At 35.7% G+C, this 12558-nt stretch overlaps 1 protein-coding gene across 2 annotated transcripts in view; it reads right to left on the bottom strand.

The window, feature by feature from the left end:
• LOC101894533 (serine-rich adhesin for platelets) overlaps positions 1–12558 on the bottom strand; it is a 199399-nt gene that overhangs the window by 48796 nt on the left and 138045 nt on the right. For both annotated transcript variants that reach the window (XM_059125926.1, XM_005178445.4), the window contains 2 exons: positions 1070–2545; positions 827–979 (listed from right to left, as the gene is read on the bottom strand). In XM_059125926.1, the coding sequence (XP_058981909.1) occupies positions 827–979; positions 1070–2545 (1629 nt within the window). The remainder of the gene's footprint in view (positions 1–826; positions 980–1069; positions 2546–12558) is intronic.

Genomic DNA, 12558 nt, shown 5'->3' with positions numbered 1-12558 from the left:
CTATGAGAAGGCCTTCTAGTCTTCTATCGCCTTCTATGAGGATACTTTCTCGTCAATTATGAAAAGACCTTCTCGTCGTTTATGAGAAAATGACCTTCTGGTCTTCTAGGGGAATAAGACCTTCCGGTCTTTTATGTGAAGAAACCCTTGTGGTCTTCAACAAGAGGAAGACCTTTTAATCTTCTTTGAAAACACCTGGTTTTCCATGATAAAAGCCATCTGGTCTATCAGAAGAAGATCTCATCTTCTATTGGGAGAAGGCCTTCGAGACTTCAATGGGAAGAAGATCTGAGGGTCTTCTTTGGCAGAAAACAATGTGGTCTTCTTTGGAAAAAAATTATAAGAAAAAGGTTTTGTGGCCCTTCTTGTCCCCTATGAGAAGACCTACAGATCTTTTCTAGAATACCTTTTGGTCTTCTACGACAAATGGCCCGATCTTCTAAGAGAAAAAGAAGACCTTCTGGTCTTCTATGACAAGAAGACAGGTCTTCGATGAGAAGACATAGTTGTCTTCTATTGCGAGAACTTATCTTCTATGAGAAGACACATCTCTTTTCTATGAGAATACCTACTTGTCTTCTATGAAAAGACATATTGGCCTCGAAGAGAAAACCAACTAGTCTCCGTCTTGTCTTTTAAGGGAAGATGACCTACTGGTCTTTTATGCGAAAGGCCTTCTAGTTTTCTGTTAAAATATCTATGTTATTTTGTGAGAGGACCTATGAGAACACCAATTGCTTTTTTATGTCCTGGTGTCCTTTATACGCTTCAAAATTACCCTCGACCTCTACTTCACCTTAGCTTGGGAATTCATGTGAAAACTTACATTCTTTGTTTTTATCCATTTGTGGCTGCAGGGGACTGGAATCGACAATTGCCTTGGGCGGCGATTGCCGTGGATCATAAAAATCGGAATTTGTGGCGTCATCACTGCTGCTGATGCCTCCTCCCAGAAATGATGCATTTAAACGTTGTTCGCCTGCAAAGACAAAAACCACACACACACACACACACAAGTGCTTAAATTAATAGAATTCCACTACACCTCTAAGTGTGTTCGCCAACTTACCCTCTGACATATCGTCGTAGGCTTCCTGTAATAATATGACGTCTTGAAATGTCTGCTCAAAGGCTGCCTTGCCACTGAGATGGGTGGCGTTCAATAGGCCGTTGCACGAAGAATCCGATATAAGTTCGAACGTTGTTGCCGAACCGGGTGATGAGAATGTTGCAAGTAACGAACCACCACTGAGGCTATGCAATGATGGTGATTTTGGAATTACACGGGTAATTGTTGTCGCTCCCACAGCGCTGGGTATGTGGGCGGGTAGGGGTGGTGCCACAGGAGTTGGTGTCGGTGTCGATACTGTGGTTATGGGTTTCAGAGTGACACTATTGACGGTTGCACCTGCTGCTGTTGTTGTTGTCACGGTTATGCTGGTGCTTGGCAACGATTTGGCAAGTGTGGAGGTGTTGTTGGAGATTTTCGGTGTCTTTATTGGAGGATTTGAGGATTTTTTCGTTGAGACTGCGGTAGAGACAGATGCCTTCGATTTGCTGGCTGCTGACGAAGACAAAGATGAGCGGGACGTGGAGGATGACGACGAGCAGGACGAAGAGGATGACGATGAGGACGACGACGAAGACGACGATGAACTGGAAGATGATGATGAATGGTTGGATTTGTTTATCAAAATTGGTGGCTTAGAGTTGGAAATAGTTTGACTAACACAACCACTAACGTTGTTTGTTGCTGCTACTACTACTCCTGCGCTATTTCCTCCCACCACTACTACTTGTTGCTGATGCTGCTGCTGTTGTTGGCGTTGGTGGCTTGTGGAGCTTTGGGAATTTTTCGATGAGATCGTTGAATGTGAATTACCCGAACAGTTAGAGGTCACACTTGATGCTGGCGATGCTGACGAAGATGACAGGGAAGAACAGGCGTTGGCTAGCAGACTGGTCCCGTTCAACTGATGCAAATGGAGTGTATTTTGGTTGCTAAGAAAATTATGATGACCCGTGGATGACGACGAGGTATGCAAATAACCGCCGCTCGTATCAATCGTGATGGGGGTCACACAAATTGTATTATTCAGCAGATTTATGCTGCCGTTGGGTGTGATGTTGTTGCGGTTGGCGTTCGATGTAGCGGTGGTCGTGGTAATGGTAAGACCGTTGATGTTATTGCCGTTGAGAATTTTATTCACGTGGTTGTTGCTGGTGCTATTCTTATTGGTATTGTTGAGGATACTCGGATAGTGATAGCTGTGATGGTTACGGCGATAATTGCTGTTGATGGTAATGGTATTGTTGTTGTAGTTATATGTCTTCGTGCGATTTATGTGATTGGCTGTGGTGGTCAAAAGTTTGGTGGCGGCACTACTGCAGCTACCGCTGCTGTTACCGACAACCGTTGTTGTGCCAATGGCACCTGTCGACGTCTGCTGAAACCAACTGGGGAAACTGCCCTTGAGCGTGTCAATAAGATCCTGATCGAGCGTTAAACGCCACGATGCAGGCCCGTCCACGCCGTGCGTAGACTCTGTGAAAGAAAGAAAGAAAAATATCAGTATGAAATTGAAAATTACAAAGATTTGTCTTGAATAAGCAGTAGGTCCCGATAGATATATTACAAAGGTAAACAAAGGTTAAAAAACCGGAATTTTCGTTTTTTATAAAAAAAAATATATATATAAAATTTTGTAAATAATACTTATATGAGAATGTATTAAAAGAATATTCTACGAAAAAATCGCATAAAAGTCCTGCATTTGCGAAAGATGTCTTAAGTGCCATTTATCTCTTGAAAACCTATTAAGGGGTGTCTATCTTTAGAGTAATTTTTTAAAGTCTCCCATTAGCAGAATATATTTTTAAGCTTCTTTATTTACAGAAAGACTTCAATGCATAGAAAAGTTTTAAGAAAATTATTCTACAGCAGAACTTCGACATGTCCTCATCTATAGATACATTTTCCTATCGATTGAAGATCACTGATGGAGTCCTTTTTGTAAAAGGTCTTGCGAAGATTTTCTATTTTTGAAAGACCTCACGAAGGACTTATTTTTATGAAGGACCTTCTATCTATAGAAGTCCTCCTAAGAGTTTATGTTTCTGTGTGTAGAAAATGTCCAGAAACGCCATATATCCAAGGACTTCTCCAGGATCACTTATAAGTAGACAACGTTCAAGTCTCTTTAATTTTTGAATATTTCATAGAGGACTTCTATTTACAGAAAACGCTTCAAAGGTATTATATCTATAGGAGGCCTAAAAAAGGACTTCTATCTGTATAAGGAATATCGGCGGTCTTCAATAGATTGAAGATCTCTCGAAACCCTAAAATGTCTTCTATTTGTATAAAAAATCTTAGATACTTTATATTTAAAGAAGTCTTAAATGACCTATAGAAGATCTCGCAAAGAATCACTTTCTAACGAAGAACGCTTAAAGGAATTTTATTTAAGGTGAACCTCAGAAACTTCTCCAATATATCAAACACCTCTTTAAGATTCTTATTCGATTGAGACAAAATTTAACAAAGTTAATTAATTTGGTCCAAGGACGAACCTCTATGTTAAGAGCTAATGAGCACATATTTAAAGACTAGACTAACTGGCCTTTCTATGAGAAGACTTTTATGAAAACCCCTAATGGTCTTTACAAAGAAGATCCAATGGTCTTCTACAATAAGGCCTTAAGCAATCTAAGTAGAGAGGCTGTTACCCCTATTCAACGTGAGCAATATCGGTAAATTCTTTCAGGTACCTCTACCAAAGAAGTCAAAATTTTCGCAAAAATAATTTTTCTTATAAAACACGAAGGGAGCATCAAACTTTGTGCAGATATTGCAAATCCCAATAATTGTGTTTGTGCTATGTCAGGTGTGAAAATGGACCATATGGGCCCACTCCATCATGTACCTCCCATATAAGCGGTCGAAATTTTGTATAATTATAACTCTTACAAAATTCGAAATATGGGACCGATTGTCTTAAAATTTCATTCAACCCAATGTTTTTATTCGAAAAATATCTAGTGTGAAGATGGTATATATCGGTCCTCTCGCTCTGGTACCTCCCCCACAACGGGTCAAAATTTTCAATAATTATAACTCGAATTAAATGTGACATTAGGGTCCGATTGTCTTCAAATTTCACACATCACAATATTTTTACTAACCCAAGATCTGGTGTGAAGATGGCATAGATCGGTCCACTGCTTCTGGTACTATCTCCCGCAAAAGGTCAATATTTCGAATAAATATATTCCTCACAAAATGGAAAGTAAACACCCGATTCCCTTCAAATTTCATACATCCAAATATTTTATTAGCAAAAGTTTGTACCTCACGAATATTTGAGGATTTGAAAAAATATCACATCTTCTTCTTCTATATCTATAAAAGAGGAAAATGTTTGTATGTTTGTTTGTTTGTTTGTAATTTATGGACTCGAAAACCGCTGAACAGATCTTCCTGAAAATTTGCATGTATACTGCAACATCGCCTGAAAGTAACATAGGCTATATACATTTTTGAAATTACACTTGGAACTGGAGATATAGCATCAGAATCGGAGGTACCTCCCAAAAATTTAGATTTTGTAGGCACATATATATTGATCGATTACAGATACAGTCTCCAAATTTGGAATGCGTAACGGAATTTGGAACAAAAATAAATTTGCCAAATTATATTGAAATCGGTTCAGATTTGGATATAGCTTCCATATATATTTTCGACCGATTTCGTTCATTTGATGCCTCAAACACGATATGAATGTTCGATTCCAATGAAATTTTGAATGTTTATCGGGATTTGATGCGAAAATAAATTTATCAATTTATATTGAAATCGGTTCAGATTTGGATATAGCTCCCATATACATTTTCGGCCGATTTCATGTATTTAGTGCACCAAACACGATATGTATGTCCAATTTTAATGAAATTTAAAATAAGTAACGAAATTGGGAGCAAAAATGAATTTGTCAAATTATATTGAAATCGGTTCAGATTTGGATATAGCACCCATATATATTTTCGACCAATTTCATGTATTTGAAGCACCACTTTTCTAATGGTTTTGTTTATTAACGCATTAAAGTAGTGCAATATATATATATATATATCTTTTTTTTTTCATTTTTAAATTTGTTTTTTTTTTTTTTTTATCCAACATATATTCGTAAATAAAATTTTGAATGCATATAAAATCAAAAGGGGTAGCGAAGCGCACCGGGTTCTGCTAGTATTCCATAAAGTGTGAAGAAAACAGTAGAAATAGTCGAAATCTTACACGTTGTAAAATTTATATCAGTCTAAGGTCTCATAAGAAATGGATACTATTGGCCCACTCCTTAAGACCCACACATAAAGGATCAACAGTTTGAACCATCGTAACGCAAGGCTGTGGGTATTATCTCAATTTAGATTGGGTTTTACTTTCGAGTTGCATTGAATAAACTCGATTTATTTATTTATTTTTTTGCATGAGTAAGGCTGTCCTACTTCATGTGATTTTCACTCTTTAGTCATAAGACTGAAGGTAAAAAATTAACTTCAAATTATAATTTATTTCAATTTTTTGTTTGTAATTAATTTCATTATTTTTTAGCGTTTTCTAAAATGTAAATGTAAAAAAATTTTAGCAAACATAAAAAATGTCTTCCTTTCTTTGATTTACGAATGGCACACTCACACACACAACACGCTTACAGTTTTAACGCAGCTGTAAAAGTACGATTTGATTGTTGTTAGATTTTTATCAGATCAGTACAGTTGGCGAGTGTGCGTTTGTTTCTCTACATTTTCTTTTTTTTTAATTTTGTCCTTTTGCCAATTTCTATTTCTGTTACGTCGCACGTTTCACAAACAGTAAACAAACAAAGAAGACTAAAAGCGTTATACGCAAACAAAAACTCACAGGCACACATTTCGGATGCATTCTCGATATAGAAATATTCATTGAAAACCTACAAATTTACATATCGAATAGTAACGTTGAAAGACCTGCGAGCTAAGGCCAAGTAAGTAAGGAATTTTACTACAGTGAAGTAAAATAAAGTTTAATGTTTTCGACTAAAATATTCAAAATTTGTTGGACTGATACCTGTTACATTTCTCGTCTTACATAGACCATTAGCGAATGGAAAGTTTTGGGATAAATCTTGAAATCCGCCATTTACGATATAAATTAATTTTGCAAAATTTATTTTAGCGTTCGCCGTTCTCTATCTTCGAACAGGATATAATATGAGCAGAAATATAGATATGCCAAATTTAAAGAAAATAGGGCACTATGTACCAGATTAGGAATACCACAAGGAATGGTTAAGGCTAAATCATACCTTCATGCCAGATATTAGGAAATATTGAAAACATTCAAAAAAATGACGAAAAATACCGCTCAAAATAAAACCGTTATATGGGGGCTAGACGAAGACCTGGACTTGCTGATATGAGAATTGAAACGATTCCGGCGAATAATGTCGCTAAAATCATCAAAATGCGAAATATAGTTATATAGTTATATGGGAAAACGTGGACCGATATGGCCCAAAAAACAAAAAAGAATTGTTTAATACCTTCGGCCATATGGCTACAGAGGGTATATACAATTTGATACGGCAAAAAGTGCCTCATCGAAATAACGGTTTTAGACCCTAGGTCTCTTTGGACCAAATCCGTTTCAGGATATTTGGAGTCGATCTACACCCCTCTGTCTGTCTGGTTGATGCACACGATAATTCTCGAAGGGAGTATCCGATTTGGTCCAAACTTGGTACATCGTAATATTATTATTAAACTTAGATCGAGTTCGAAGATGGGCAATATCGGTTAAGTCCTTCTGGTATCTCCCCCACACAAATGTCGAAATTTAAAAATAAAAATAAATATTTTACTGCACAGAAAGGGAAAGGACAATCAGTTTTTTCTCCGACTTTGGAAATTCTAATAATTACATCAGTGCTAGGTTAGGTGCGAAAATGGACAATATCGGTTCACTCCATCATGTACCTCCTCCCAGATTTTACTGTGAATGAATGAGAAAAGAAAACCAACCGAACGGTTTGGCTGTAGATTCAATTCTGTTTTTATTTTAAATTCATGTTCCTTACGTACTACTGAAACTAATCTAACTTAACCTAGTCGCAGCCACACAATTGTTCTTATCTATTCTAATATTGAATGGAGAACATTGCAGGGCTGCTTGTAATTTCATTCTAGTGGTCTTGTGCATCTACTGAACGCATCGATATCTGTGCGTGTGGGTCATAACCTTTATTATCTGACACATTATCGTATGCGTCAGCGCACAAGATCACCGAATTGTTCACATGTGATGTTTTATGGCGGCTGGGAAATATTTAATTTTAGAACATTTATTTTTTATTGCTACATTTTCCCAGCGCCTCAATCGCACTCAAAAGTATGTACAAAGTATTTTGTACAGTGAATGATTATAACTTTTATAAAATGTGATGTAAGAGTGCGATCATCATCAGATTACACACATTACAATATTTTTATGAACCGATTTTCTGGTGTGAAAATGAAATTAATCGTTTCACTCCTTCTAGTACAGGGCTGCCCATATTCGACGGACCCATCTGGCAACGCCATAACTTTTGACAGAGATGTCACATCGCTTAATGACATACCGCGTTTGAAGCGTCAGTCCAAGCAGATTTTTACCATGAAATAGTTGAAATTTACATTCAACAGAAGAAGTCAATTGTGAAAACTCAACGTGCTTTTAAAACATTAAAAAATGTGAGAAGTGCGCCTTCTAAGAACACCATTAAGAGTTTATACGAAAAATTTTCGACTGGTAAGATTCTTTCTAATCCGAAGAGGCCATATAAAAGTCGACCAAGGCGATCGGCAGAGAATATCGCTGCCGTACGAGCCAGTGTTGAGAGGTCCCCAAGAACATCCCAAAAACGCCGTTCGCAGCAGTTGGGCATGACTCGGTCCACTTTACAACGGATTATTCGCATTGATTTGCATTTGTTCCCGTACAAAATTCAATTGACGCAAAGAATGTTACCTGCGGACAAGCCTCGTCGATTGGAATGGACCCAAAGGGCCCAAAGGTCCGTCAAATATGGGCAACCCTGTACCTCCCCCACAAAGGCTCAAAATTTTGAACATTTATGAAGCTCATAAAACGCGAAATTAACATCCGATTCCATTCAGACTTGATACAGCTCAATATTTACATCAACACAAGATTTGTTATAAAGATGGTAGAGGTCGGACCATTTCTTCTGGTATCAAGATTTTGAAAAACAAAAAGCTCAAAGAACTTGTTATATCTAAATATTTCTCTCAACCAGAAGCCTGAGATGAATATGGAATTTATGATGTCGCATAAAATTGGATATAAATGTTCGAATTCTGCCCATACCAATATTTTTATCTGTATTAGATGAAGTATGAAAATGGAATACTTCGGTCGACTATATCTGGTACCTCACGCACATTTTACTTTTTCAAAAAAATATCACATATAAAGAGAAGAAAATAACCAATACAGTCCAAACCTGGCACGTATATCACGTATTTATAATCCTATAAATAATCGAACATTGGCTGAGGGCATATATCTGCCGACAAAACCGACTGATACCTTTTAACTTGTTTATAAACCGAAATTTAGGATATTTTCTATGGTACATATTATTTATACACACTTCCTTTGTTCAGAGACTCTGTTTGAAATTCGATCTAGAATAATTCCTCTTTTGACATTTGGAATGTTTTTGTTTTGAATGAAATTTGGAATGTTTTTTTTTTTTTGTTTTGTAACCATAAAACCTGGATATATGGTTGGTTCTGAGATCCATAATTTTTTTTATTTTATTTTTTTTTTTTTTTTTTTGCATTTTCTGCCTAAAACCAATATTTTATTTTAGTTTCAACGCCAACTCTATATTTATTTATGCCTTACATAAATATTACTTATCCCATATTTTCCTTCTAAACGACTCATTGCGAAGCGGATTTGACCCACATCCATGCATATATTTAAATATAAATTTGTACTCATATGTATTTTTCTATTCCACTAAGTAGGTCAGTTAATATAATCTCTGAAAAAAAAAAAAAAAAAAAACAACAAAACACCCTCAAATTGTTGTCAACCATTCCTTGTTGAGATTTGTTTGAAATACGGCCAAAGTAAAGACAGCTGCAGAAATAACTGAATCTAAGGCGCCATTAATTAGAACAAACAGCAAAAATTTTGTTTTGCCAAAAAACGAGAAGCTATTGACAAATGCCAAACATTTTCGAAACAAACACAATACAATGTCACGTGATTGCTGAGAATACCAAAATGTGATAAGTTGTCATTAGGATGGACTAACAAAAAAACATAAACAAGCTTCATTTTCCATTCCCTAGTAGTTCCTATACGTTAGATGGGACTTATAAAAACTATTGCGATTTTTTTCATTAATTTTTTTGTGGGTTTTTTATATTCAATATCCTCATCTTCCTAAAGTTAGCCATCACGTAGTTCCGTTTTACCCTGATTTTTATCCCATTGTTTTTAAATATAAAATTTTGTTATCGTTTTTTTTTTTAGCGAACATTTGTGTTAACTCCACATTGGCATTGCTTATGGAGTGGATCGACATTGTCCATTTTCGCACCCGACCTAGCACTGATGAAAATATTAGGATTCGCAAAGTTTAAGCAAAATCGCATTATCCGTCTTGTTTCTTGGCAAAAAAAAAAAAATTCTTTAAAAATTTTGACATTTTGTGTGGGAGGTACCAGAAGGAGTGGACCCATATTGTCCATCTCCGAACTCGACCTAAGTTTGACAATAATATTACGATGTACCAAGTTTGGACCAAATCGGATACTCCCTTCGAGAGTTATCATGCGCACCAGCCAGCCAGACAGACCGACGGGCGGACGGACGGACGGACGGACATCACTAGATCGACTCCAAATGTCCTGAAACGGATTTGGTCCAAAGAGACCTAGGGTCTAAAACCGTTATTTCGACGATTTTTGGCCGTATCAAACGATTGTAGAATAATCAAGAAAACTAAAAGAGAACTAAGCAAGAATGGAATTGGTTCGATTTTGAGAGAATTTTATTCCCACACCAAAACGAGACCAAACCGTCCTAATTTGCGTGCCATCGAAATAATAGGGTAGGCACGATTTTATAGGCTCCAACATTGTATTATATAAATTTTTGCCATTTCATTTGTAACCCCTCGAAATATACATTTAAAACTCCTCAAGGTATATATTTCTTGATCAGCATGCAATTATATGTCGACTTGGCGATGTTCGAACTAAATGAAGGACTTTTGGTATAACCGTCACATAAGGTTTAAAGTTTTTTTGGGTGTTTTGGGCACAATTTTAACCCGAATTCACTGTAAATCGGACATCGATACAAGAACCATTTCCGGTCAAAACATATACCTTTGTTGGGGGATGTAAAAGAAACGTAGGACCGGTATTGTCCATTTCTGAACTCGATCTATGTTCGGTAAAAATATTACGATATAACAAGTTTGGAGTAAATTTGATGTTTTCTTCGAGAGTTATCTTGCGCACAGGTAGAAAGGCATATTCAAAATATAGCCTCTTCAGCCATATGACTGAGTGCAAAAAATTGATAATACTCGACCACTCGCTCTCTGGAAGCAAAACAAACTTCGCACCACTCGATTTTATATCAGGCTTTGGTCCCTTACAAAAGTAGAACATTTAAAAAAAAATATATAACCTTCTTATCCTATATAAAATGAATATAGTACTCGACTTATTCGAAACTTAGTACAAATTAGGACAAATTATTGAAAACTAATAGATCTGCTAAAAAAAAAAAAAAAAACAATATTCAGTATTCTATTCAATGTTTCTACCAACTTTGAGACTCACATGAATATGTGATATGTATCAGTTCGCCTTTACTGGTCCTTTTCCCATATAAATCAATTTGTTTCAAAACATATATTTATCCAAAGAATATTTATCCAAAGATTTATCTGGTATCTCGTCACGAAGAGAAAAAAATAATAATCACAGCTTTCATCAAATTAAAAAGGCTTCGATGGTTTTCTTTAAATTGCACAACTTTCTTCAAAGATGTTATGGCGTAATTTTTTTTTTACCAAAACTACACAATCTTGATACAGCTTCCCTCGCTATCATTTTAATCCGACCGAATGCTGTATTACACAAATCGTTTGTCAATTTTTATTTTTCTGTTTTATTTTCTATTTCTGCTGATGCAATATCCCATTTAAAGGTTGCATCATAAGAACGCCAAGAACACACAACACCAAAAAAAAAAAAACACAAGCGCATTTTTGATTTTGTTTCGTTTTGTTTTTTTCTTTTGATTTCTTTGGGGTTAAATTTAAGTGTTGTCGTGGTGTTGTTGTAGTTGTTTTTATATTTGGGACAATCCTGGTATATAAATATATATTTCGATAGATTTGTGTGTATGAAACTATGTGCATTGCTACTAAATCTATTTGATTTCATTTTTTCTCCCTTCGGCAGATTTTAATCGGATTAAACTGCAGACTTTGAAGGAATTTTGTGTCATTTTAAAGTGGGGGAAATTGTTAAAATGATACTTTTAGAAATCATATGGGATGGGGAGAGAGATTTAGGTTCTCATTGTTTTAGATGGTCTTTTAATTTTTAACAAATTTTTTAGACGTCTTTTTGGCTGAGATAAATAAAATTATAGATATATTTTAAATCAGTTGTAATTTTGACTAGAAAATATGGGGTATCTTCAAAATCAGGGGTATGTTTACAAAGACGCTTTACCAACCTATATTGATAATTTTGTGCTAGTGGTGAAATATATTAAAAAAACAAGTTCAAAAGTATCAGTCGGTTTTGCCGACAAATGTATACCCTCAGCCAATGTTCGATTATTTAACTAAATTTTGACTTCTGTTAGGATTATTCAAATTGTTGACGCTCTATGAAGTAGGTTCCTTATAAATTGCCCAATATTGTCCATTTCGTATCGGATCTAAATAAATATGCCATGCTTGGACTATAATACATAATTTTGAGAAAATGTTAAAATGTGCGTGAGGTGCAATATATTGTCGACAATTCATCTAATGCAGATAAAAAAATTGGTAAGGGGAAAATTATAAGAAAATCAAACGTTTATATCCAATTTTGTGCGAAATCATAAATTCCATATCGATCTCAGGTCCCGGTTTGAGAGAAATATTTAGATTTAACAAATTGTTAAGAATCACTTACTTATTTCGCAAGTTATGACATATGAAAGTATGGACAATAGTGACTCTTTGTGGGTTAGGTACCAGAAGGGTTTCGCAGATGTATATCATCTTCACAACAGATCTTCTGTTAGCAAAAATGTTTGGATGTGTGAAATTTGAGGAGAGTTGTCTGCTTATTTCGCTTTCTTTGGGAGTTTTGTTTTTCAAAATCTTGAACCCGAAGTGGGGGAGGTACTAGAAGAAATCTTTGGATCTCTTCCATCCTTATTACAGATTTTGTGTTGATAGAAATATTGAGGGG

Source organism: Musca domestica, unplaced genomic scaffold, assembly GCF_030504385.1.
Source record: "Musca domestica strain aabys unplaced genomic scaffold, Musca_domestica.polishedcontigs.V.1.1 36, whole genome shotgun sequence".
In the NCBI taxonomy this organism is placed as follows: Eukaryota; Metazoa; Arthropoda; class Insecta; order Diptera; family Muscidae; genus Musca; species Musca domestica.
Note: the sequence above shows the minus strand (reverse complement) of the source record. Positions and strands in the feature narration are given on the sequence as shown.